General features: G+C 36.5%; 4 protein-coding genes across 4 annotated transcripts; 2 read left to right on the forward strand and 2 right to left on the reverse strand.

Annotated features, from left to right (window-relative positions):
* Positions 1-9,115: 9,115 nt before the first annotated feature.
* LOC131009476 (receptor-like protein EIX1) lies at positions 9,116-12,459 on the forward strand. The gene is made up of 2 exons (XM_057936821.1): positions 9,116-12,118; positions 12,275-12,459. The coding sequence occupies exon 1, from the start codon at positions 9,283-9,285 to the stop codon at positions 12,109-12,111; it is 2,829 nt and encodes a 942-aa protein (XP_057792804.1). The 5' UTR covers positions 9,116-9,282; the 3' UTR covers positions 12,112-12,118; positions 12,275-12,459.
* Positions 12,460-13,280: 821 nt separating this feature from the next.
* Positions 13,281-16,418, reverse strand: LOC131009477 (receptor-like protein EIX1). Its single transcript, XM_057936822.1, has 2 exons — positions 13,538-16,418; positions 13,281-13,448 (listed from the first exon to the last, which is right to left on the reverse strand). The coding sequence occupies exon 1, from the start codon at positions 16,374-16,376 to the stop codon at positions 13,545-13,547; it is 2,832 nt and encodes a 943-aa protein (XP_057792805.1). The 5' UTR covers positions 16,377-16,418; the 3' UTR covers positions 13,281-13,448; positions 13,538-13,544.
* A 2,046-nt stretch (positions 16,419-18,464) lies between these two features.
* Positions 18,465-18,881, forward strand: LOC131010024 (uncharacterized). Its single transcript, XM_057937418.1, has one exon. It carries the CDS (start codon positions 18,465-18,467, stop codon positions 18,879-18,881), a length of 417 nt encoding a protein of 138 aa, XP_057793401.1.
* A 5,056-nt stretch (positions 18,882-23,937) lies between these two features.
* Positions 23,938-24,983, reverse strand: LOC131009478 (receptor-like protein EIX2). Its single transcript, XM_057936823.1, has 2 exons — positions 24,175-24,983; positions 23,938-24,086 (listed from the first exon to the last, which is right to left on the reverse strand). The coding sequence occupies exon 1, from the start codon at positions 24,929-24,931 to the stop codon at positions 24,182-24,184; it is 750 nt and encodes a 249-aa protein (XP_057792806.1). The 5' UTR covers positions 24,932-24,983; the 3' UTR covers positions 23,938-24,086; positions 24,175-24,181.
* Between the last annotated feature and the right edge of the window lie 1,769 nt (positions 24,984-26,752).

Consider the following 26,752-nt stretch of genomic DNA (forward strand, 5'->3'; position numbering starts at 1 on the left):
ACCAATTCATGCTTACATGTTTGTTTACTTTTATTTCTCTTCTCTTCGTCGTTTGGGGACAAACAACACTTTAAGTTTGGGGGGTTGACAAACATGGTTTTCGTACCTCAATTCCACATGTTTTGTTGTCATTTCCCTTCATGTTTTGCTTGTGAATGCTTGTTTGTGCCCGAATATTTAGTTTTATGAAGATTTGATATCTTGGTGTAGTTTTGGAGTAATTTCAGGAAAAATAAAGGATTAATTGGAGCATTTTGAAGATATGAGATTGAAGTACGTCTCGAGAGGAATCCGTGAGCGCAAACGGCGACCAAATCCGAGTCCGGACGAGGGAGAACGGAGCAAAACGAGCGGACTGTGCAAAACGCCCAGTACCCCGCGGTCACCACCCGCGGCCGCAGGGTGAGACCGCGGGTCAGCTGTTCCCAATTCCAGGGGTGTACCGCGGTCACCACCCGCGGCCGCGGGGCGGGACCGCGGGTTCCCTGAGTTTTGCCCACGTTTGAGCACCACGGGCGCGGGCCATGACCGCGGGAAAAGAGCGGAGTCGCGTTTTTCAGCCCTTAAACCCCTTTCTCCCCCTTTTCCTCACATTATTCATCATCCCCAACCTCATACTCACCCATTTCCATCTTCCCCAATTCATTCACACCAAACCCTAGCCTCCATTACCACATCTTTTACCAAGATTGAAGGCATTGAAGAGGAGAGAAGATTGAAGAAAGCTCATTAATAGGATTTGTCACTTCTTACTCTCTCTTTCATTTATGTATTTCTTTGATTTTGGTTTGTTGTTTGTGAACATGTTTGGATAAAATCCCCCATTGGTTTGGGGATTAGGCTCATGGATGATGTGATGGATTGATTATTATGCTTAATATATGTATTGATTATTTCCTTGTTATTATCTTTTCAAGCCCTAGCTTTAATTCTTGTATGGATTGTTGGCCACTTTCTATGCATTTCTAATTTGTGATTTGAATCGGGAGAGGATAATCATAATAGATTAGGAGCTTGAAACATATTGACTCAATAAACCGGGAGGTTGAGAGTTGGGTGAGAGTTTACCGATCATTTGTGCTCTTGGGAGTTATAGGTTAGAAGTTGACCGGGGACGGCAACTATGACCCGTAATCTACAGTTTTAGTCGTCCGGGAGGGGGCTAGAACTAGTGGGGAGATCACTCTAGATAAATAGGAATATCAAGACTAATATTGAGCTAATTGAAGTCCATTGCTAATCCATCGTTGCCTAATCCCTAAACCACCTTCATCACTTAATTAATCCACTTTATTTGATTGTTCTTATTTTGTCTTTGAATTTGTTAGTTAATCAAACCACTCACCTCCTTGTTTAGTCTAAATAGCTCTAGCATAATGACTTAAGGTAATCACTAGAATTTGACTACTAATCCTTGTGGAATACGACCTTGCTTCCCTATGTTGCAACTACACCGTATACTTGCGGCGTGGTGAAAATAATAGCGAACAGCGGCGTGGTGAAAATAATAGCGAACAAGTTTTTGGCGCCGTTGCCGGGGATTGGTTGAGTTTTTACTTTTGATATTGTGAAAAGTTGTTTTTATCTAATTTAGATATTGTTTTTATGTTTGTTTATTTATATGTTTATTTATTTTTGTTAGAGAAAATTGCTCCACAACCGTGAAAGCGGCACAAAAAATGGATGATGGAAGGAATGAGTTGGTTGAGCAACTCCAACTACAATTGGCGTTGATGCAACTTAAGTTGCGTGTTTTGGAAGCCAAAAGAAATTGTAGGCAACCAATGATCCAAAAAACCTTCCAACCAACACCTTCCTATGGTGACTTTTATGACATGGGGTGCAATGCCATGGAGTGGCAATCACCATTGGAGTATGAGGACCATTTCAATAGTTGGAATTATGAAATTTCTTATTCCACTCAAGAAGGCTTCCAAGGGGGAAATCGATACTATCAAGAGGAGAAATCAAATTCAAAAGACGATCTCCTTCAATGCTTCATAGCTACACAAGCTTGGATAGAAAAAAGTCTAGCAAAATCGGAGGTTATGCTAGAAGAGCAAAGAAGGTCTTTGGCTACCACTATGGAAAATCAAAAGCGAATTGATGATTTGTGCATGGCCATTAGCCTTCAAAATGGAACCTTGTATGAGGAACCAATGCCAATGCTAAGTGAAGAGCCTCAAGAAGTTGAAGAAGAGTATGAAGAAGATGAGGATCAATTCTCCAAACCCCTTGAAGTCGAGAGCCCAACTTTTCCGACACAACCTCTACAATTTCAAAAAGATGAAGATTTCACAAGCTTTAAAGAAAGCAAAGTCAAAAATTTTGTCGATCCTTACCTCGCCACAGGCGATTCTATGAAGGCTTGCTTCTTTCACTTTTATTTATCTTCATCTTTTGATTTTCACTTTGATTTGTCTAATAAGGAATTGTTTGAGTGTGGTGGTACTCTAGATGGTGAACGAGATTACCATGACGCCCGGGATGTCTCAAGAATTGCAAAGCCACCATATTTTTGGGTCGCGGTGGATGGAGCATGCAAATTTGATGAGAAATGGCCACCGCCTAAGCCTCCACCTCGTTTGTGAGTACGAGACAAGTAACCATTTTCTCCTTCATCCAAACTTATTTCTCCTTTGTGTGAAATAAGTTTGGGGGGAGGGTGAAGATGGGTTACTTATCTCGTTTATCCGTTGTTTATTTATTTAGTTAGTTTAGTTTTCGAATAATGAGATTTTGTCTCTGTTTTTGAGCTTTTCCTTGTCTTTTGTTTTTGAGCTTGATTGTTGAAAAACATGAGTTGGATGAAATGTGTGTTGGGCTTATGATATGAATGTTGCTTTTGAAAAGAAATTGTGTGTATCACTTGTGGATTATGCATGAAAAGTTTGAACTTGTGACAAGTGAGTTAAATGTTTTGCCTCCAAGAACTTGATAATGAGCTTGTAAGATTTGAGCCATTGATTGTCATATTATCACAATCTCATTTTGTTCTTGAGTGTAAATCGATTGAGCATGTATGTTGGTCTCTAGAACTTGCCATGAGTCCTCTCTTGAAAATAAAAGTAGATGTGTTGTTAATATTGAAGTGATTTAAGGCCATCTTTGTTAGCCACTTGACCCCAATTGTGCCAAATTCTCATATGATCCTAGTTTACCCCTTTTGTGCCTTGTAGCCTTTCTTTGAATGAACCAATGATAAAGGGGTAGAACTTAGAGTGTTAGTGGTTGCTTTGATGAAGAAAAAAGTTTGGGAAATGATTGAAATTGCTTATCAAGCTTTGATTGTGTGAAAATCACTAATCCCCTATGAGCTCAAAAAGAAAAAGAAATGAAAATGAATGTGAATAAAAGAGCATAAAGGGGAGTGATTTGCCTTTTGAATCATAGCCATGATAGATATCACTAAGGATGAAAAGATGAAATGTAGGGATTTTGGTTTTTGATTGATAAGAGAAATGGTGAAGTTGATTTGTTCATTGTGATTGATGGATTGTGGGATGAGTCACTTTGCCTAAAAAAACTACTCACCTTACCAAAGAGCCCTCATTACAACCCAATGAAAGCCCTTTTTGATCTCTATTTATAACACATTGAAGCATAGAGAGTTAGGACAAACGGCAAGCCTATGGTAGATTGCATGCATTGTTTCGAATTGAGTGTAAACACGTCCATTCTAAACACTTGAGAGTCGAGTGCATCATTGAAACATTCACCTTGTGAGGATTCAAGCTTGGAGGCTATAATGTTGAACTTACTATCACTTGTGACTTCTTGAAATGCATATCTACTTGTGATACACTAGTGAAATATTTTGAAAAAATTGAAGCCCTTGAAATGACACCAATTCATTCTCACATGTTTGTTATCTTTTATTTCTCTTCTCTTTGTTGTTTGGGGACAAACAACGCTTTAAGTTTGGGGGGGTTGACAAACATGGTTTTCGTACCTCAATATCGCATGAATTGTTGTCATTTTCCCCCATGAATTGATTGCTAATATGTGTTTGTATCCCAATTTTGAGTTTTGTTGAGTTTTAATTCCTTGGTGTAGTTTTGGAGTGATTTCAGGGAAAATCAAGAATTAATTGGAGGATTTTGAAGACATGAGATCGAAGTACGTCTCGAGAGGAATCCGTGAGCGCAAACGGCGACCAAATCCGAGTCCGGACGAGGGAGAACGGAGCAAAACGAGCGGACTGTGCAAAACGCCCAGTACCCCGCGGTCACCACCCGCGGCCGCGGGGTAAGACCGCGGGTCAGCTGTTCCCGACTCAGGAGACACCCGCGGCCGCGGGGCGGGACCGCGGGTCCCCTGAGCATCCCCCACGTTTGAAGGCCGCGGACGCGGGCCGTGACCGCGGGAAAAGGGCGGGGCTCCCCCAAATGGACCCCAAACGCGATTTTAGCCTCAAAACTCCATTTTTCTCTTCTTTTCCCCATTCATTCAACACACACACCCACTTCATCTTCCCCAACTCTCCAATCCCAAACCCTAGCCTTCATCTCTACCATTTTTCTCTCTTTCACACACAAAAACAACACCAAAATCAAATAAAGAAGGGGAAGACTTGGAAAGGAGCTCATCAAGACTACATGATTGAAGATCAAGATTATAGGATTTGTCTATGAATCTCTATCTCTCTATATCTTTATTTATGTTTTCTTATGACTTGAGATTTGCTTTTATTATGAATATGCTTGGCTAAAATCTCTTATCTTAGGGATTAGATTAGATGGATTTGTAATGGATTGATTTCTTTGTTCAATATATATCTTGATTGTTCTTATTGTTGTCTTTTCAAGTCCTAGATTTATCTCTTGTATGATTGGTTGGCCACCTTTTGTGCATTTCTAATTTGTGATTTGAATCGGGAGAGGATAATTACAATAGATTAGGAGTTTGATACATATCATCTCAATAAACCGGGAGGTTGAGAGTTGGGTGAGGGCTTGTTGATCCTTTGTGCTCTTGGGAGTTATAGGTTAGAAATTGACCGGGGACGGCAATTATGACCCGTAATCTACTGTTTTAGTCGTCCGGGAGGGGGCTAAAACTAGTGGGGAGATCGCCCTAGATAAGTAGGCCATATCAAGATTTATATTGATTTAGATTGAAGTTCATTACGATCCATCGAAATCTAGTCCCTAGGATAACTTTCATTCGAGTCATTCCCCAATTTATTAACTAAGTTTATCTTGTTGTTATTTTATTTACTTGCTTTATTTAGCTTTGTTTTAGTTCTCAATATCTCTTCATCTTTGGTTTGTCTAAATAGATTGAAAACAACTTATTAATAATATTTAGAAGTTTGAATTCACCAATCCTTGTGGGATACGACCTTGCTTCCCTATGTTGCAACTACACCGTATACTTGCGGCGTGGTGAAAATAATAGCGAACAGCATCGCTGACTTCTTCAACGAGCGGAAGAAGCAGATCGAAGAGGAGGTCGCCAAACTGTGCCGCAAAAATCTTGAAGCTAAATACCCCACGTGGCCTGAATTGCTCAATCTGATGAACGAATTTTAACTCCGGCAGTTCCACGCGCTGCTGAGTGATAAGGCTGATGTCGTCAGATCTCAAATCGAATTGCTGCGGAGGATGTTGCACGAATTGTCGGCGGAGAATCGCTGCGGCTGCATGCGTGGACTTTGAAATGGTGGTGATGAATCATCGGCGACGCCGAAGCTCTTGACGCCGGTGGAGTTAAATGGCAGGGATGTATTTGATCTCGTTTTGCCACGTTGAGGGAGAAGGTGAGCTGGGGCCCATCTTAATTAAAAACAAAAAAATAATATTTCAAACGGTGTTAAGCACTGTTAAGTGGCGGGGGTATTTGATCCGATTTTGCCACATTGAGGTAATAAATAGCTCCGACTCTGACTATAGGGTTCTATAGGCGATAGGGACGCCAACGACAGGGGAAATTTGGTACTTAACCCTTATTTTTATGCCTGAAAAAGTTTTCCACGCGTTTTTCCACTACTTTTGGTTTGTACACACTGTCAATATTTTCTTAGTCTTTTGGGACACAAAAAGAAAAAAAAAAAAAAAAAAAAGTTGTCTCCAACATTGTCACGTTACACAGGAATCTACGTTGAATGTTTTCAAGGGTTTATTTTGTCATTTATATATTTGGTGAGAAGTCGATGTACAATTATCTTGAATTATCTTTAAAATTAAATATGTAAAAGAGACATAATGGACAATCTATATTTTGTGTCGACACAACTACAGTAAAATCTCTATGAAAATAATAGTACTCAACAAATTAATGGACTCAATAAACTAATTTCTTCTTCGATCCCAATATGTGTCAGTTCAAAAAATCATCAATTTTAATAAAATAATAATTCTTTAGATAACTCCTTTATAAATATGTAGGTCCCATATTACAAATTAATAAGTGGTTTTTTTTTTGAATCAACAAATTAATATAAGTGTTAATATATTAAAATTATGAATACTTTGATACTATATAACTTGTTAAAATATGAACATATTATTGAATTATCTTCAACTTGATCATCGTTCGAACCTCCATTAATATCAACCATGATGAATTAATAGATACATGCATTTATTTAATTTAATTATTATCCCTCAATTATAATTACACGCTATAACTTGATTTAAAATTATAATTTTTGAAACTAAAAAAATACTCTATAAATAAAAAATTATTAATTCATCAATATATTAATATCTCTATATTAATAAAATGTTTTATTAATTTTTAAGAAATCTTGCATTTATACTAAATTTTCAAGCATATAAATATCTGGTATGATAATATTTATATACAATTTAGTGTATATGTAGTTATTTTCATTTATCTAGCTAAGTAGTTAGATTTTTATAGATTTTTTTTTTGAATTCTAAAAAGAGTTTCAGATATATATCAAATAGATTTGGATAAGGTAATATAATTAATTAATATATATTTTTTGTATTTTAATATCTAATGAATTACTAATATATTTTCTAAATATATATATATATATATATATATAATTTACGCAATTACTCTAGAAATCTATATATAATATAAAACACCAGTTTTTTTCCCACCAATTTTATGGTATTTTTGCAATTACAACATGAATTGAGGACAATATTTTAGAAATTAAAAGAGAGAGGGGAGAGATGAGAGAGAAAACAATAACTAAGATAGAAGTTACGTACAAATAAGAGCATAAATAGAAGAGAACACAAATCTACATTTTTTTTTCAAATTTTCTCTTTCCTCATTCCAATTCTAAATTTCTCTCTCTTCTATTCTATTTTTCATACTTCTTTGATTTTCTAAAAATCTTCATATTTGATTTATGAAAATATATTCGATATGTATCTCAAATTAAAGATCGTGATAAGATCTTCAATTTGATGTCAAATTCAATAAATATGAATTTCAAATAAATAAGTTATTATAATTTAAAATTTTAAAATAATTATTTTTCTCTCTCCTCTCTTTTCCTACATTTTTTTCTCTTTATTCAGCTCAAGTTGTTATTATATTATCTTTATTTGTATCTCTTTCTCCTACAAAATTTATTTCTCTTCTCTTTTTCTTTGATATATAAAAAAAAATATTAAGTTTATTTGTTGAATTATTTTATCAAACATAACATAAAAATATTTAAATTAAAAATTTTAATTAAAAATTAGGATACACTATTATCAACAAATATCGAGACAATATTATAAAAATATTTATTAATTTTAATTTTAATCGAAAATAATAATCAAATAACAAAAAATTATCTGTAAATTTATTTATTATTATACAATACTCAATTAATTTAAAATTATACTCCTACTCATTAAGTTGATAAAAATAAGGGTTAATTCTCTCTAAATCCTTAAACTATAGTCATTTTCCGTTTTTTCCCTCAATCTTTGAACTTCCCACAAAAAACCCCCAACTTTCAATTTTTCCTAATTTTCCCACGACGGGTTTTCCGGCCAAATCCGAAGTCGGAATTTTCCTATGTGGCGTTATTCATGCCAAATCACTCTATATGTGGCAAATCACACCCTCACACGTCACTCTCCCCCTCCCACGTCACTCTCTTTCTCTCTTCCCCCATCCCCCTTCCCCCTCTCTCCCCGTCTGGCTCCCCCTCTCTCTCACGGCCACAACCGCCCAGATTCTGGGGACGGCGGTTTCCAGGAGACGGCACAAGCCGAAGAGCGGCGTCGACTCTGCCAGAATTTCAGAGGCGGCAAGCGAGCTCAGGCAGCGCCGGCTTGAGGGCCAACGTTTTCTGGGACCTCCGTCGACTTTCCCTCTTTCCCCATCCCCCACCGCCGCCACTTCCTCCTCCCTCCCCCTCCCTCTCTCCTCCACTCGATTCCCGGCGCCGATTGAAACCCCACTTCGTCCCCCTCCCTCTCTCCTCCACTCGATTCTCAGGTCGGATCTGTAACAGACAGGGATGAAGGCGGTAGCCTGCCGGTTTTTTGGAGGAGATGAGCGGCGGCGATCGAACTTTAAGAAGAAGGTGGTGGACGTGGCAGAACGGCGACAAATTGAAGAATAACAAGCACGAAACGACGTCGTTTAACAATCTGGCGTGTCCACGTCACTTAATTCCGATTCCACGTGTGATCGAATTTGGCCGGAAAACCCGTCATGGGAAAATTAGGAAAAATTGAAAGTTGGGGGATTGAGGGAAAAAACGGAAAATGACTATACTTTAAGGATTTAGAGAGAATTAACCCTAAAAATAATTATGATACACTATTTTAAATCAAATACAAATATTTAAATTAACATAATTTTTTGTTATTAATTAATTTAATTCATAAATGATGATATTTTTATATAATTTAGAATTTTAAAATAAAATAAATATTTCATGGCCCGTGCACCGCACGGGAGGGGCGTACTAGTTAAATATATAACAGGGTTTGTGCCCAACACACTTTTTCAATTAGTATAAATTATTTGCGATTACGTGATGACTTAACTCACACTTCACTTCACTGTTTCTATGTTGGAAAATTATCATGCCATGATTTAAAACCACAATTTCTACGTTAACTTATCATGAATTATCTTCAAATAATTTCACTTCACTTTCTTGTTTTGTCTTTCATGTTGACTTGCAAGGCGTCGAAGGAAGTCACTTTAATTTCATTGTTAGGATCGGAATTGTATAATTTTACAGTCAGTTTGAAATTGACATTTAATTTTGCCTATTTAAACCATCCAACTTGAGACTATGGAGTATCCCACAAACATATATCTCTTCCACACATCGATAGAGAAAGCATGATTTCTGATAAAGGAATATCAATCAAATTTCTTCTTTTTCTTCTACTTTGTGTCTCTGTTTCAGGAGATGATGCAGAAGTGAGATGCATTGCGAGGGAGAGAGAAGCTCTTCTGAGCTTCAAGAACAGCCTCGTCGGTGATGATGGTTTTCTCTCGTCATGGCGAAGTGACGAATGCTGCGAATGGTATGGTGTTGAGTGCAGCAACACGACTCGCCATGTCATCGCCCTCCAACTTAACGCTTGTGATTATGATGGTGCATTGCAAGGTAAGGTTGGTTCTTCCTTGCTTGAGTTGCATCATTTAAACTATCTTGATCTCAGTTGCAATGATTTTGGAGGCAATTCAATCCCACAATTCATTGGTTCCATGAAACAATTACAACACTTGTTTCTCAGGCGTTCTCAGTTTTCTGGAATCATTCCTCCTCAGATAGGCAACCTTACTAACCTGCGCTCACTTGGTCTCTCATATAACTCTTTGAGGATTGAGAATCTCGATTGGCTTTCAAGTCTCTCTTTGTTGTCTTTTCTTGGTTTGAGTCAAATCGACTTAAGTCATACAAACTGGCTGCAACATATCCTAAGCCTTCATTCCCTAAATGAATTGTACTTGAATTCCTGTAACTTGAAGGATAATAGTGAACCTTTTCTCAATTCTTCTTCCACATCTCTTCTTTCTATCCTTGGTGTGTCTGATAATAACCTCACTTCTTCCTCGTTCGATTGGTTATCTAACATAAACACAAGTCTGGTGGAAATAGACCTGTCAGGCAATGCTTTTGGTGGCCCGATTCCTATTGCATTAATAGAGAGTTTGGTTCTTATTGAGCATCTTGATCTTTCTAGTAACACGCTTCAAGGTCAAATCCCAAAATCTTTGTGCAATCTGAGTCATCTGCGCGTCTTAGTACTTTATGATAATGACTTAAGAGGAGATCTTGATGAGTTGTTTGGAAATATATCAGCTAAAGGAATATTGGAATCACTCCAAATTCTGGATTTGGCTAATAATAAACTCAATGGTTCAGTGCCAGACCTGAGAGCATTTTCTGGATTGACAGAATTGTACCTTGGGGGGAACAACTTCACTGGCCCCGTGCCTCTAAGTATTGGCCAACTCTCTGAGCTTCGAATTCTAGATCTTTCTAATAATTCTTTGCAAGGCGTAGTCTCTGAATCCCACCTCATCAAGCTCGACAAGTTGAAGTTACTAGAATTATCCTTCAATTCATTGACCTTGCATATTGCCCCCCATTGGAGTCCTACTTTTCAGTTGAGTGGTATAATTTTAGCAGGATGCAATGTGGGCCCATCTTTCCCAAAATGGATCCAAACTCAGGGGAATTTGTCAACCCTTGATCTCTCTAGAGGTGGCATAAGAGATGAAGCCCCAACATGGTTGTGGACTATATCCCCTTCATTAGTCCGCTTATTTCTTTCTGACAATCAAATTACTGGATCTGTTCCTAATCTCTCATCCACTTCCATCAGATACTTAGAACTTAGTAACAATAATTTCTCAGGTCCTATTCCATTATTTTATGCCAATCCTGTTGTTATTAATTTGAATGGAAATATGTTCTCTGGTTCGATTTCATCTATTTGCAAAATTCCCCATTATCAGCTTGAGTTCCTTGACCTCTCCAATAATCAGTTGGCAGGAGAGGTTCCCAACTGTTGGGAGAAAATGCCAAGCTTAGTCTCTCTCAATTTGGCTGACAACAGTTTTTCGGGTGAAATTCCTCCTTCTCTTGGTTCTTTACTTGACATCTCTGCATTGAAGTTGCGTGGTAATAATTTATCTGGAGAGTTTCCTTCCACTTTGAGACTTTGCAGAGAATTGAGGTTAGTTGATGTTGGAGGGAATGAGTTAACAGGAGAGATCCCAATTTGGATTGGCCAGTTGTATAACATGCGATTTCTAAACCTTCGCGGGAATAAATTGCATGGCAGTATTCCTCCTCATATTTGCAATCTCACTTATATTCAAATTCTGGACTTGTCGATAAACATTTTGTCTGGAAAAATACCCGATTGCTTCAACAATTTTACTGCCATGGCTCATAAGAGTACCACACAAGTTGATATATCATCTCGGTATGGTTATTACTACAAGTTGAGATACAACGAAAATCTTCCAAATGAGAATTTCAGATATGTCGATGAATATTCGTCATTTCAATGGAAAGGTCATGAATTTGAATACCGGAAAAATCTCATACATCTCAAACTCATTGATTTTTCAAGCAATAGATTGAGCGGAAGCATTCCCAAATCATTTTCCAGCATGCAGAGATTAATTTGTTTGAACCTATCAAGAAACAGTTTGACAGGAAATATAATTGGAGATATTGGTGAGATGGAGATGTTGGAATGCCTTGATCTATCACACAACCACCTATCCGGTAAAATACCAACAAGCTTTGCCCGATTAAATTTCTTAACCTTTCTTAATTTGTCGAGCAACGGTTTGTCTGGAAAAATTCCAACGAGTACTCAACTTCAGAGCTTCAACGCGTCTGCTTATGCCGAGAATGATGGACTCTGTGGGCCCCCTCTGGCATCGTGCCCCGAAGATAGCTTGAGGCCATCCACCCCTAATCCGGGGGAAAGCATGAATGAGAAAGACGACGGCGGCCTCTCATTTATGCAAGAAGTTGGCATATCAATGGCCTTTGGTGTTATTTTTGGATTTTGGGGAGTTGTTGGTTCTTTCATACTCAAGAAATCATGGAGAATTGCATACTTCAACTTCTGGGATGCTGTTGGAGATTGGTTCTACGTCAGGATTGCTTTGTTTGTATCCAAATGGAGACGAACCTGAAATATAGGTAATTAATTAGTATATTTTACTTCAATATATATATATATATATATATATATATATATATATATATATATATATATTTTATCATTATCAGTTTTATCGATCCCTTTAGTTTTCCTTCTTAAAAATGCCACATTAACTATCTTTCTTTTTTTAATAGAGTTGCCCAATCTCGTGGATAGTACAAGAAGTAAGGATGAAGTCTCCAATTATGTATTTTTAATTTTGTCATCGTTAATTGTCTTTAATTAACTAGTGATAATGTAATTTTGTTGTACTTTTACTTTCCAATTAATGTAACTGTTTTTCCAATTATGTGTTTATTTTTATTTTTATTGTTTATCATTTTGAGGGCTTGTGGGGGGACCTCGACAAAGGAAATAGAGTTGAATCATGTTTTCTTGCCTCCATATATTGAAGAGCATCTTTCATCATTTAGCTCAAGGAGTAATTGCTACGAAACCACGAAATATAATTTAATTATTTTTCTATAATTTTTGCGACTTTCATTTATTACATACATATTCCCTCAGTCCCGTAAGATGTATACTCACTTATGGGACGAAGGGAGTTATAACTTTAAAATAAAATTGTTTTATTATAATCAAAATTATCATACTAATATTCTTTACACTTGAGTTTTCAAACTTACCAATACAAATCTCAAAATCAAATTTATCATCTAAGAGCATAAATAATACCCTTGCTCAATTTTCACTCAGAAAAGTTAATTTGATTTTCAAAATCAAACTATCCAAATACTTTTCTTGCAAAATTATATAATACTTTAATTTATTATAAATAAACTATTTTCACGCTCTAAACATATAATCAAGTGATTTATATTGCACGTTATATTACTTATTATGAAAATTCATTAATTGACAAAATTCTACGTCGATCAATTATGTACTACTATTCTCCTTTCAATTTACTATGGCCCAAGTTATCAAAGCCCATCACATAATTAAACTAGACCTCGGTTTTGGGCCTAATCTATTTCATCACCTCGGCCCATATCTTTTTTAATCAACAAACTCAAAAATGCCAAAAATATTAGTCCCTGCAACTTTGAATGGTACACTGTCTATCACACATACATGATACAACATATATATATACAATATAACTTCGTCACTTATTTTTTTTTTTTTATATAATAAAACTTCATCTCTACTTGACAAACAATGACCAAAAAAAAAAAAGTAGGAAAAACACTTAATTTGATCAGCAATGACATAATTAACGTATTCAGAAACAATAGGACTATAATTCAGGTGCCAAAACTATTTATTCTTCTTCATTTCTTCTTGTATCCATGAGCTTGTCCGCCTCTATTCACAAAAGATATAAAGATAGGATAATATCTTGACAATACTGAGAATGGTAAAAAAAAATATTGATGTAAAATGTAGTTAATTACCACTATCTCAGCTTCGTCTCCATTTGGATAGAAACACAGCAATCCTGACGTAGAACCAATCTCCAACAGCATCCCAGAAGTTGAAGTATGCAATTCTCCACGATTTCTTGAGTATGAAAGAACCAACAACTCCCCAAAATCCAAATATAACACCAAAGCCCATTGATATGCAGACTTCTTGCATAAATGAGAGGCTGTCGTTGTCTTTCTCATTCACATTTTCGCCCAGATTAGGGGTGGGTGGCCTCAAGCTATCTTTGGGGCACAATGCCGGCAGAGGAGGCCCACAGAGTCCGTCATTCTCGGCATAAGCAGATGCATCGAAGCTCTGAAGTTGAGTACTCGTTGGAATTTTACCAAATAAGTCGTTGTTGGACAAGTCGAGAACGGCCAAGTACTGTAATTGTGCCAGGCTTGTGGGTAATTCACCGGAGAATTGGTTGTGTGATAGATCGACACATTCTAACATCTCCATCTCACCAATATCTCGAATTATATTTCCTGTCAAACTATTTCTTGATAGGTTCAAGGAAATTAATCCATGCATACTGTAAAATGATTTGGGAATGTTTCCTGTCAATCTATTGCTTGAAAAATCAATGAGTTTGAGAAGCAAGAGATTTTTCCTGTATTCCGATTCTCGACCTTTCCATTGAACTGAAGAATATTCGTAGACAGGTAGAAATTTCTTGTTTGGAAGATTATCATTGTATTGGAACGTGAAGTAATAACCAAAAAGAGAATATGGATCAGGTTGTGTGGTATTCATCTGAGCCAATATAGTAAAATTGTTGAAGCAATCAGGTATTTTTTCAGACAAAATGTTTATCGACAAGTCCAGAATTCGAATACCAGTGATTCTGCAAATCTGAGGAGGAATACTGCCATGCAATTTGTTCCAGCGAAGGTTTAGAAATCGCATGTTATACAAGTCGCCAATCCAAGTGGGGATCTCTCCTGTTAACTCATTCCCTCCAACATCAAGTAACCTCAATTCTCTGCAAAGTCTCAAAGTGGAAGGCAACTCTCCAGATAAAATATTTCCACGCAACTGCAGTGCATTGAGCTCAAGCAAATTAGAGCCCAAAGAGCGAGGAATTTCACCCGAAAAACTGTTGTCAGCCAAATTGAGAGAGAATAAGTGTGGCATTTTCTCCCAGCAGTCAGGAACCTCTCCTGCCAACTTATTATTGGAGAGGTCAAGGCTAAAAAGATGATCATGGGGAATTTTGCAAATAGATGAAATTGAACCAGAGAACATATTTCCACTCAACTGAATAAGAAGAGCTTTGGCATAAAATAATGGAATAGGACCTGAGAAATTATTGTTACTAAGATATAAGAATCTGATGGAAGTGAATGAGAGATTAGGAACAGAACCAGTAATTTGATTGTCAGAAAGAAATAAGGCCTCTAATGAAGGGGATATAGTCCACAACCATGTTGGGGCTTCATCTCTTATGCCACCTCTAGAGAGATCAAGGTATGACAAATTCCTCTGAGTTTGGATCCATTTTGGGAAAGATGGGCCAACATTGCATCCTGCTAAAACAATATTAGCCAACTGAAAAGGTGGATTCCAGTCAGGAGCGATATGCAAGATCAATGAATTGAAGGACAAATCTAGCATCTTCAACTTGTTGAGCTTCATGAAGTGTGATTCACTGACTACACCTTTCAAAGAATTATTCGAAAGATCTAGAGCGTGAAGCTTGGAGAGTTGGCCAATACTTAGAGGCATGAAGCCAGTGAAGTTGTTCCCCTCGAGGTACACTTCTGTCAATGCAGAAAACGCTCTCAAGTCTGGCACTGGACCATTGAGTTTATTATGAGCCAAATCCAAAATCTGGAGTGATTCCAATATTGCTTTGGCGGATATATTTCCAAACAACTCATCAAAGTCTCCTCTAAAGTCATTTTCATAAAGGACTAAGACGCGCAGACGACTGAGATTGGACAAAGATTTTGGGACTTGACCTTGAAGCATGTTACTAGAAAGATCAAGATGCTCAATAAGAACCAAACTCTCTATTAGTGCATTAGGAATCGGGCCTACAAAAGCATTGTGTGACAGGTCTATTTCCACTAGACTTGTGTTTAAGTTAGATAACCAATCGAACGAGGAAAGAGTGAGGTTATTATGTGACAGATCAAGGATAGAAAGAAGAGATGTGGAAGAAGAATTAGAAGAAGGTTTATTATCCTTGAGGCCACAAGATTTCAAGTGCAATTCATATAGGGAATGAAGACTTGGGATATGCTGCAGCCAATTGGTGTGACTTAAGTCGATTTGACTCAAATCAAGAAAAGACAACAAAGAGAGATTTGAAAGCCAATCGAGATTCTCAGTGGTCAAAGAGTTGCGAGAAAGACCAAGTGAGCGCAGGTTAGTAAGGTTCCCTATCTGAGGAGGAATGATCCCAGAAAAGTAAGAATTCCGGAGATACAAGTGATGTAATTGTTTCATGGAACCGATGAATTCTGGGACAGGATTGCCTCCAAAATCATTGCAACTGAGATCAAGATAGCTTAAATGATGCAACTCAAGCAAGGAAGAACCAACCTTACCTCGCAATGCACCTTCCAAATCACAAGCATTAAGTTGGAGAGTGATGACATGGCGAGTGGTGTTGCTGCATTCAACACCATACCATTCACAGCATTCGTCACTTCGCCATGACGAGAGAATACCATCATCGCCGATGAGGCTGTTCTTGAAGCTCAGAAGAGCTTCTCTCTCCCTCGCAATGCATCTCACTTCTGCATCATCTCCTGAAACATAGACACAAAGTAGAAAAAAAAGAAGAAATTTGATTGATATTCCTTTATCAGAAATCATGCTTTCTCTGTTGATGAGTGGAAGAGATATATGTTTGTGGAATACTCCATAGTCTCAAGTTGGATGGTTTAAATAGGCCTAAACGTATTGCAAAATGTCGCTTTCAAACTGAATGTATAAAATGGTAAATTCCTAACAATGAAATTAATCGAACTTGCTATAATCGCTAATAATATAGAAGTGAAGCGCGACTAAGTTATAATCGCAAATAATATAGAAATTGTTTGAAGATAATTTATGATACGTAACTAGAAAATGGCTAGTCTTTTAACTTCTTTATTTTATTTCTTTATATTACTTGTTTCTATTCACTTGTTGAAAAAGTTACTATTTACCTCCTTAAATAAAGCGACGTGAAAGAGGGGCAAGAAAAATGATTCATCCTCTTAACTAAAAATCTAGATACAAAAATTGAAAGTTAATTCATGATGATAAGAATTCCCAACTTGCTTAGACGACTTGCAAGTCAAGGAGAAAAGTCAGATGAAGTGTGCTGTGATTAATTAATATCAATATAAATCCAGCCAATGATAGCTCATGATAATTTAATTTGATGTTAGAACTGTCTCCCAATTTAAAGAAAAAAACTCAAAATTGGAAAGTGACACAAAAAAAAAAAAAAAATTGATATGAAATTCATGTTTATTTTTAGGTTTCATCTTTACATAATTAATTTTAATTCCAAGGATTCTTGCAAAATTAAACTTCTAATAAAACAATAAATCATTTCTATTGTAATTTTAAATTATTAAATTTACATAGTAAAAAATGGTAACTTATGTGGATGAAGAATTCTAATGGATAATACTATTTAAATAATTATTAAAATATAAAACATAAACCATAATACAAATATAATAGATATTAGATATAGATGAATCACAAACAACTAAACTCGAATTGCAACGCAATAATAATAAATGAACAGTTGAAGGCTTGGAGCACTTCTCAGCATACCAGATTCTTTTAGTCATTTTGTCGAACAGTTAGAGGTCCACTTAGTTGGCTCAAGCTCCACATGTTGTATCAACCACATGAAGTGATGTGATGCGGAAGATAATTAAATAATAAACGATGACATGTTATTCAGATGATGGAAAATTAATCAATTTACTAATGTTTTAAATAAGAATCAAATAAAAAAATTGTAAAAAGTACGAGGAGGATCGTGAAGCAAAAAAACTGTACAAATATCTAATCAAGTTATTTCGATTATTTTTAATATATTACACTAAATATACAAAATCCCCAGTTACTGGAAAATTTTGAGGGTGTTTGATTTTTGTAATAAATCGAAAGATGGTGATATTATTGCGAAATCGTATTAAAATTTCAAAAAGGGTGATGCTGAAAATCAAGTAATCCAACTGAGGAATCAAGTAAGGTGGGGGATGCTGAAAATTAGAGATTTAACTTCTTTCAAATATCGAATTTGAAAGAGTGCATGTGAATATAGTTGTTTGATGAAATGCCTTAATGAAATGATAACAATTCCTCAAATAAAATCCAAGACTTGCAAATCAACTTGAAAGATAAGACAAGAAAGTGAAAGGCGACCTAGTTATTATCACAAATAATATAGAATTTTTTGAAGATAATTCATCACCAGTCATTTTTTTCTTTTTCTTTTTGATACGATCACGATCAATGGTAGAGCAATTCGAGTAGCTCAACTCCAGAAATCAAGGGAGAAGAGAGATAGATTTGATAAACATCAACCCAAATATTCATTCCATAAGTAATAACTTTAGAGATTACAATATTTATAGCATTGATGATGATAACCTAATGGGCTATGGGCTATGCATAAGTGGGCTAAACTAAAGCTAGGGCTTCGTGTATCTTTCCCCACTCCTTCACAATCACCTTGTCCGCAAGGTGAATTGATTGGAAAGCTTGATACATTTATGCCCACCACGTGCTCGACAAAAGTTCCAGCAAACTAACTCAAGAACTGATCGGCTGGATACGCCTAACGGATCCGGCGGCGGTTCACCATCTAGCCGAACCTCTTGACCGGCGAAAACAGCCATGGACCGGTAAAAACTAGAGACGCCGGCAGTTAAAACTTTCGCAATAGCATCAAATATGGGTCCAAAAACATCGACCACAATCTCGTCCTTAGAACCGACGAGTAACCAAAATCGGCTGCCAAGAATTGGCAGAGGACTCACCGAAGTAGTTATCGATGGTGGTGTTGGTGGTATTGTGAGTGAAGGCGGTACATCAAGGGGTGTCTGCAGTGGAGGTTGGAGAGCTAGCGGTGGCAGCGGCGGTGGTGTTGACAGCGGCAGCGGTGAGAACGACCATGTGGCAAGGGTGTGCCCGACCGGAGGTGGCGGTGGCCGGTACAGCGGCGGTGGTGTTGGCAGTATTGGAAGTGAAGGCGGCACGTTTGAGGGTGGTGGCGAAGAGGATGGAGACCAACACACATCTGGAGCAGTAGCCGGAGGGAACTTGTTGGTGGCCGGAAAATTTGCCTCGAAGGAGGATTGCAGGCTGTAGATGGAGATTCGAAGCTTTTCAAGGGCGGCGAGAATTTCTGATCTGGACAATTTTTTTTTTTTTTTTGATATTCAAAGAGAAATTCTCTCAATGAAAGCACCAATTGATACGATCACGATCAATGGTAGAGCAATTCGAGTAGCTCAACTCCAGAAATCAAGGGAGAAGAGAGATAGATTTGATAAACATCAACCCAAATATTCATTCCATAAGTAATAACTTTAGAGATTACAATATTTATAGCATTGATGATGATAACCTAATGGGCTATGGGCTATGCATAAGTGGGCTAAACTAAAGCTAGGGCTTCGTGTATCACTTTTCCTTGGAGAGATTCCATGCATATAAATATAAACAAACTAGAGAAATTAAGCGTAGAACTTGTGGTTTTAAAAAACGAAGGAAACTTCCAACATATAAACAAACTAGAGAAATTAAGTGTGCACTAAGTTCTAAATAATACTCCCTCCGTCCCGCTATTCATGGCACGTTACTTTTCGGCACGGAGATTAAAGAGAAGCAAATTAGAGATATATGTTTGTGGGATACTCCATAGTCTCAGGTTGTATTGTTTAAATAGGCCCAAAACATGCCTCTTTCCTCACATTGCAAAATGTCACTTTCAAACTGAATGTATAAAAGGATACAATTCCTAACAATAAAATTAATTAAACCGACTTGCAAGTCAACTAGAAAGACAAAACAACAAAGTGAAGCGCCACTACCTTATAATCGCAAATAAGATAGAAATTGTTTGAAGATAATTAATGCATGATAAATTAACGTAGAAATGGCTAGTCTTTTAACTTCTTTATATTATTTCTTTATATATATTACTTGTTTATATTCTAGTTCACTTGCTATTTACCTCCTTTAATAAAGCGACGTGAAAGAGGGGTAAGAAAAAAATTATTTGACTTTGTTTCCTCTGTTAAATAAAGTGAGGTGAAAAGAGGGGCAATAAAAAATTGATTCAAGCTTTTTTCCTTCTTTAAATAAAGCGACGTGAAAGAGGGGCAAGACAAAATGATTCAACATTGTTTCCTTTTCTGGATTTCCACTTCACAAAGATATTTTGTTTCATACTATAAAAAATCAACAAGATCGATGTTGACTAAACTATTATGTGAATCTCGCCCAAAATCTGTGGACTGATTCGAATAGACCGACAACTCTAAAAGGTTAGAGTTGAAAATTTTCAACCCGATAAAATTTGCAATTTTCCAAAGTTCGCCTATTTTTGGCTAACTCCTTAATAATTTGATTTTATTAAACTTTGATAATTTGATGAATACTTAATATTGTTGATTTCTTTCTCTTTTAGTTTGTCTTTCTAAAAGGAGATTATTTATATGCCTGAAAAAGTTTTCCACGCGTGGTCTCCTGTAAAACGTTTTATGGTAAAACCGACTTCATAATGACACTACTTCAACATACAAATAATACTTTAAAATGTTGAAGTATAATTTGTATGTTGAAATAGTGTCATTGTGAAGTCGATTTCACCATAAAACCGAGTTTTTATCTAGTTTCTTCTATTATTTGAGGTGATCTTGAATGCAATCAATTACCAATTAAATCTCAAAATCAAATTTATCAGCCAAGAGCACAAATAGTACTCTTGCTAGACTATTGCTCTGAAAACTTAATTTGATTTTGAAAATCAAATTATCTAAATACTTTTCTTGCAAAATTATATAATACTTTAATTTATTTTAAATAAACTATTTTCAAGCTCTAAACATATAATCAAGTAATTTATATTGCACGTTATACATTACGTACTATATATTCTCCTTTTAATTTACTATGGCCCAAGTTATCAAAGCCCATCACATAATTAAACTAGACCTCATTTTTGGGCCTAATCTATTTCATCACCTCGGCCCATATCTTTTTTAATCAACAAACTCAAAAAGGCCCAAAATTCTCCAACAATCCCTAGCCCCTTTCTCCTTCAATTTCAGGCGAGATTGCCACCGGAGCCACCGCCTCCACCTAGCATGGTATTAGCCTTTTCATTGTATTGTTTCTAATTCTTCTAAATTTACGTTTTGACATGTATGTTTATATGAAACATGTATATATGAATTATTATTATTATTTACTCAAAATATAAAAAGATTTTTTTTGAATAAAAAAATATTTTTTAAATAAAATAATATCAGCTTTATATAAGTAATAGTCCAATATATGGACTGAGGACTGAAATTGATGCAACTCATTACAAGAACACAGAATTTACGTGATTCGGCTTTCGCCTACTTCTACGGGAGAGTCAATCGGAGGAGATTTATTGATGAACAAAGAAATTCCAAAATATAGATAAAAAATGAACTTCTACGAGCTATTTTCTTCTCCTAACCTCGAATCTTTTATCTTTGTTCAATCTTAAATTCACGCACAGAAAGTGTTTGATAATATGCCACAAAGAACTGCAAAAATCTATTTATACTATGCAAGTCAGTAGGAAAAACAACATATGCAATATACAACACATACAATATAACTTTATCACTTAATATACATGACAAAAAAAAAATGATAAATTAAAAAGTAGGAAGAACATTATTAGGAAACACATACTCCCTCCGTCCCAGCTTTTAGTATCCAACTTTTCTTTTTTGGCCGTCCTACATTTTAGTATCTATTTCTATTTTTGGTAAAAGTAGGTGGGGCCCTTACTCCACTTTAATTATTTTAACTCTCACATAAAATGTGGGACCCTTATTCCACTAACAACACATCAATCACTTTATTAAAACACGTGCCGTTCTCAACTGGATACCAAAAGCCGGGACGGAGGGAGTAATATATAGGACTGTGATTCAGGTACCAAAACTATTTATTAATTACTAGCAATACGTCTTCCTCATTTCTTCATTTCTTTAGTGATGATGTTATATATTGTACTACTCTGTAAAAAAGATCATTATCGAGAAAAGCGAAGGAATTATAACTGCAAGTTCTTTGAATTATAGTTAATCCGACTAGCTCATCGGTCGATTCTTTTTCATTTTCTTGTGCTTTAAGGGCAAATTCCGAGAAGAAAGTGAAGAAAGGTTTGTTTATTTTCTATATAGATTACAGTTAGAAGTCTTTTGTGTAACAGGATTGTTTCATGTGGCGTTTCGTCGAACAGTTGGAGCAATCACAGAATACTACTTTCTCACGGGCATTTCATCGAACGGTGGGAGCGCATCAGTGTTGGCCGAGATGACCAAACCGTATTATACAATGAATTTAATATATATATATTTTTATTAAAAGACGTCTCTCGCGAACATTGTAGTGACCATTACTTTCAATTTCTTGAGATAAGCCATGTGCAATTTTGATGGCTTGTGGGGACCTCCACAAAGGAAATAGGGTTGAATCATGTTTCTTGCCTCCATATATTGAAGAATATTTTTCATCATTTAGCTCAAAATTAATTGCCACGAAACCATCATTTAATTATTTTTCTATAATTTTGGTGACTTTCATGCATCCTTGTCTCTTCTCTTTTTCTTCTTTGGTCTGCTAGGCATGATCCTCACTTGTGGGGGCTCAACTGGATATCCAGGAGCCTTGGGCCATAGCCTTTCACCATTAATTGGCTCAGGTGGAAAGGAGTAGGCCTAGAAGTAAGTTTCTATGCTCACGTACCTATGCACATATGTGGTTGGATCTTCTTTCATGAAATGCCACGTAGGCGACAGGTCAACTTGGAGCTTCACTGGAGGAAAAAATCATGAAAAAATTGTTCTAACACATTAAATTCAGGTAATTTTATATATATATATATATATAGGGTTAGCTTATATTGAGATTTTAAATATTTTGAGATTTTGAGATAAATGAACATATCAATAAATTCTTTGAACATAACCAATATAACTGATGAACATATGAATCTATTTAATTTATTTAAAAAACACGCCATTTGTAGGGATTGAACCCTAGACCAACGCGCGTTCATAAAAATTAATTGACAAGTTCATCAAAATATACTTATATGTTCATTTATCTCAAAATCTCAAAATATATATAAATCTCAATTGAACCAATTCCTATATATATATATATATATATATATAGGGAGAGGTTCAAATAAGAACCACTAATAAAATAAGAACGGAGAACCATTTTAAGCCATTCGATCATCAAGATCTACGGTGGATGCATCATCTTGATGGATGGATGCAGGTGCTGGGTTCGAATCCTGAAGGGAGCAAAAAAATTATTTTTTTCGGATGCATTAAATTTAATAGCGGATGCATTAATTTGTATAGCAGATGCAGTAATTTTATTGGTTCTTATGTTCTCACGATAATTGTGGTTCTCACTATAACCGCACCCTATATATATATATATATATATATATATATATATAAACTTCATGGAAAGTTTGGAAATAGACCCAACGAGTTTTGGCGTAATTAACCATAAAATAAAATACTACTCCCTACGTTCCACTAGGCTTGTCCCATTTCTTTTGGGCACAGTTATTAAGGAGAGTATAATTAGCGTAGTAAAAGTGTGTAAATGTCTGGGACTATATTATTTGTAGTGTAAAATCATTACCAAATATAGAAATATGACAAGATCAATGAGATAACCCAAAAAGAAAAACAGGACAAAATCAATGGGACGGGGGAACATTAAATTGGTTATATAGTCTTCTTTGTGTGCAACGCGATAATGATAAATGAAAGTAAATCGAACAAGAACACAGAATTTACGTGGTTCGGCTTTCGCCTACATCCACGGGAGAGTCAATCGAAGGAGATTTATTGATCAACAAAGAAATTACAAAATACAGATCGAAGAATGAACTTCAACGACCTATTTGCTTCCCCTAACCTCTTATCTTTTATCTCTGCTCAATCTAAACTTCACGCACATAAAATGTTTGATAATATGTCACAGATAACTGCAAGAATCTATATACGTACTATGCAAGCCAGTCCTGCAGCTTGAATGGTTCACTGTCACACATACAACATATACAATATAACTTCATCACTTTTTTTTTAAAGAAAACTTCATCACTTAACATACATGACAACAATGAAAAAAAAAAAAGAGTAGGAAAACACTTAATTTGATGAACAATGACATAATTAAAGTACTAAGAAATACATATTATATTAGGACTATAATTATTAATTAAAAACAACACTTCTTCCTCATTTCTTCTTGTATCCACGAGCTTGTCTGCCTCTATCAGAAAGAAATAAAGATAGGATAGTATCTTGAAAAAATTGAGAATGGTAAAAAACAAATATTGATGTAAAATGTAGTTAATTACCTGCATTTCAGTTTCGTCTCCATTTGGATATAAACATAGCAATCCTGACGTAGAACCAATCTCCAACAGCATCCCAAAAATTGAAGTATGCAATTCTCCATGATTTCTTCACTATAAAAGAACCAATAACGCCCCAAAATCCAAATATAAAGCCAAAGGCCAATGATATGCAGACTTCTTGCATAAATGAGAGATTGCCGTCGTCTTTCTCATTCTGATTAGGGATGGACGGCCTCAAGCTATCTTCGGGGCACAATGCCCCCAGAGGGGCCCCACAGAGTCCGTCATTCTTGGCATAAGCAGATGCGTCAAAGCTCTGAAGTTGAGTACTCGTTGGAATTTTACCAAATAAGTCGTTGTTCGACAAGTCGAGAACGGCCAAGTACTGTAATTGTGCCAGGCTTGTGGGTAATTCACCGGAGAATTGGTTGTGTGATAGATCAACACATTCTAACATCTCCATCTCACCAATATCTCGAATTATATTTCCCGTCAAACTATTCCTTGATAGGTTCAAGGAAATTAATCCAAGCATACTGGAAAATGATTTGGGAATGTTTCCGGTCAATCTATTGCTTGAAAAATCAATGAGTTTGAGAAGCCTAAGATTTTTCCTATATTCCGATTCTCGACCTTTCCATTGAATTGCCGAATATTCATAGACACGTCGAATTTCGTTATTTGGAAGATCACTATTGTATTGGATCATGAAGTAATAACCAAAAAGAGAATATGGATCAGCTTGTGTGGTATTCATCTGTGCCAATGCAGTAAAATTGTTGAAGCAATTATGTATTTTCCCCGACAAAATGTTTATCGACAAGTCCAGAACATGAATATGAGTGAGATTGCAAATCTGAGGAGGAATACTGCCATGAAATTGTTGGGAAATTAGGTGCAATTTCCCTCTAACCAGATATGCGAGAGCGAGATAAATGCGGAATAATAAAGACACAAATTTGATAACGGAGTTCGGCCAATTATGCCTACGTCTCCGGAGCTGCTGCAGATCTATTTAACAAGGGAGAAAAATATACAGTGTTTACAACACTCACAACACTCAACTCACAACCCGTTATTCCCCGAGAAAATTACTATCTAATTTTCTCACACCAAAAGCTTCTAACTAAGCTTTTGTCTCAAACCCACTCTTGCTCTCTCTACTAACAGAAGAAGATTTTCTGCTTTTGTTTTGTGGTGTATTTACAAATGCTGCTTCGAGGATTATTTATAGGGAATTGAGGTGGTAGGTGGCTGCAGTGTGAAAAGAAATGTTGCCATTGTTGAATGGCTTGCCGCAACTTTTTGACAATTGTGGGAGCTGCTTTTTGACTAACAATCTCCCACTTGAAGACTGATTTCAATCTGTCTTCACACCCCGATCAATGCAACAGCTCCTCTGGTCTTGTTACTCAAGCATACCAACTGAAGTTGAACACAACCTCAGTTTATCAATTGTTACCGTCTTCGTTAGCATGTCCGCTGGATTTTGAGTTCCACTTATCTTCTCGAGTTTCAAAATCCCATCTTCCAGAAGTGACCGGATAAAATGATACCGCAACTGTATATGCTTCGTTCTGGAATGGAAGGACGGATTTTTTGCTAGATGGATAGCACTCTGACTGTCACAATACAAGACATTGTCTTGTTGTTTCTTGCCCAATTCCTCCAAGAAACCTTGTAGCCAGACCATTTCCTTGCTGGCTTCTGTGACAGCAACATATTCTGCTTCTGTTGTGGAGTGAGCAACTATCTTCTGCAGTTGAGAAACCCAACTCACTGCTGTTCCACCCAGAGTATAGATATACCCTGTAGTGCTCTTTCTGACGTCAACATTTCCAGCTAAATCAGCATCCACATAGCCTGTCAATGTCGTATCTCCACCTTTGAAACATAGTGCTTTGTTAGTGGTACCCCGTAGATATCTGAGGATCCATTTGACTGCTTCCCAGCGAACCTTGCCTGGATTATTCATGTACCTGCTCACTGCTCCCACTGCTTGAGCAATGTCTGGTCTGGTACAAACCATGGCATACATCAGACTTCCAATTGCTGAGGCATATGGCACCTTAGCCATATGTGCACGTTATTCCTCCGTCTTCGCTGATTGTTCCTTGGAAAGCCTGAAATGAACACCTAAAGGTGTACTTACTGGTTTAGCATCTTGCATGTTAAATCTGGAGAGTACTTTGTTGATGTACTCGGCCTGTGACAACATCAAAGTCCCCGACTTTGTGTCCCTCTTGATCCTCATGCCAAGAATTTGCTTCGCAGCACCCAGATCTTTCATTGCGAACTGCTTTGACAATTTATGCTTCAAATTATCAATCTCTTGCATGTCTGAACCTGCAATGAGCATGTCATCAACGTATAACAATAAGATAATGAAGCTATTGTCAAACTTCTTAATATAGCAACAATGATCTGCTTGGCATCTAGTGAAATCGATTTCACCCATAAAGCTATCAAATTTCTTGTACCACTGCCTCGGAGCTTGTTTTAAACCGTACAAGCTCTTCTTCAACCTGCACACCAGGCTTTTCTTGTCTGCTTTTATGAAGCCTTCTGGTTGCTTCAT

The sequence above is a fragment of the Salvia miltiorrhiza genome, chromosome 2, assembly GCF_028751815.1.
Source record: "Salvia miltiorrhiza cultivar Shanhuang (shh) chromosome 2, IMPLAD_Smil_shh, whole genome shotgun sequence".
In the NCBI taxonomy this organism is placed as follows: Eukaryota; Viridiplantae; Streptophyta; class Magnoliopsida; order Lamiales; family Lamiaceae; genus Salvia; species Salvia miltiorrhiza.

Bases quoted from the DNA above. Each gene is read 5' to 3' on its own strand.
- LOC131009476 (XM_057936821.1), top strand. From the start codon at position 9,283: ATGATTTCTGATAAAGGAATATCAATCAAATTTCTTCTTTTTCTTCTA.
- LOC131009477 (XM_057936822.1), bottom strand. From the start codon at position 16,376: ATGATTTCTGATAAAGGAATATCAATCAAATTTCTTCTTTTTTTTCTA.
- LOC131010024 (XM_057937418.1), top strand. From the start codon at position 18,465: ATGGGTCCAAAAACATCGACCACAATCTCGTCCTTAGAACCGACGAGT.
- LOC131009478 (XM_057936823.1), bottom strand. From the start codon at position 24,931: ATGAATACCACACAAGCTGATCCATATTCTCTTTTTGGTTATTACTTC.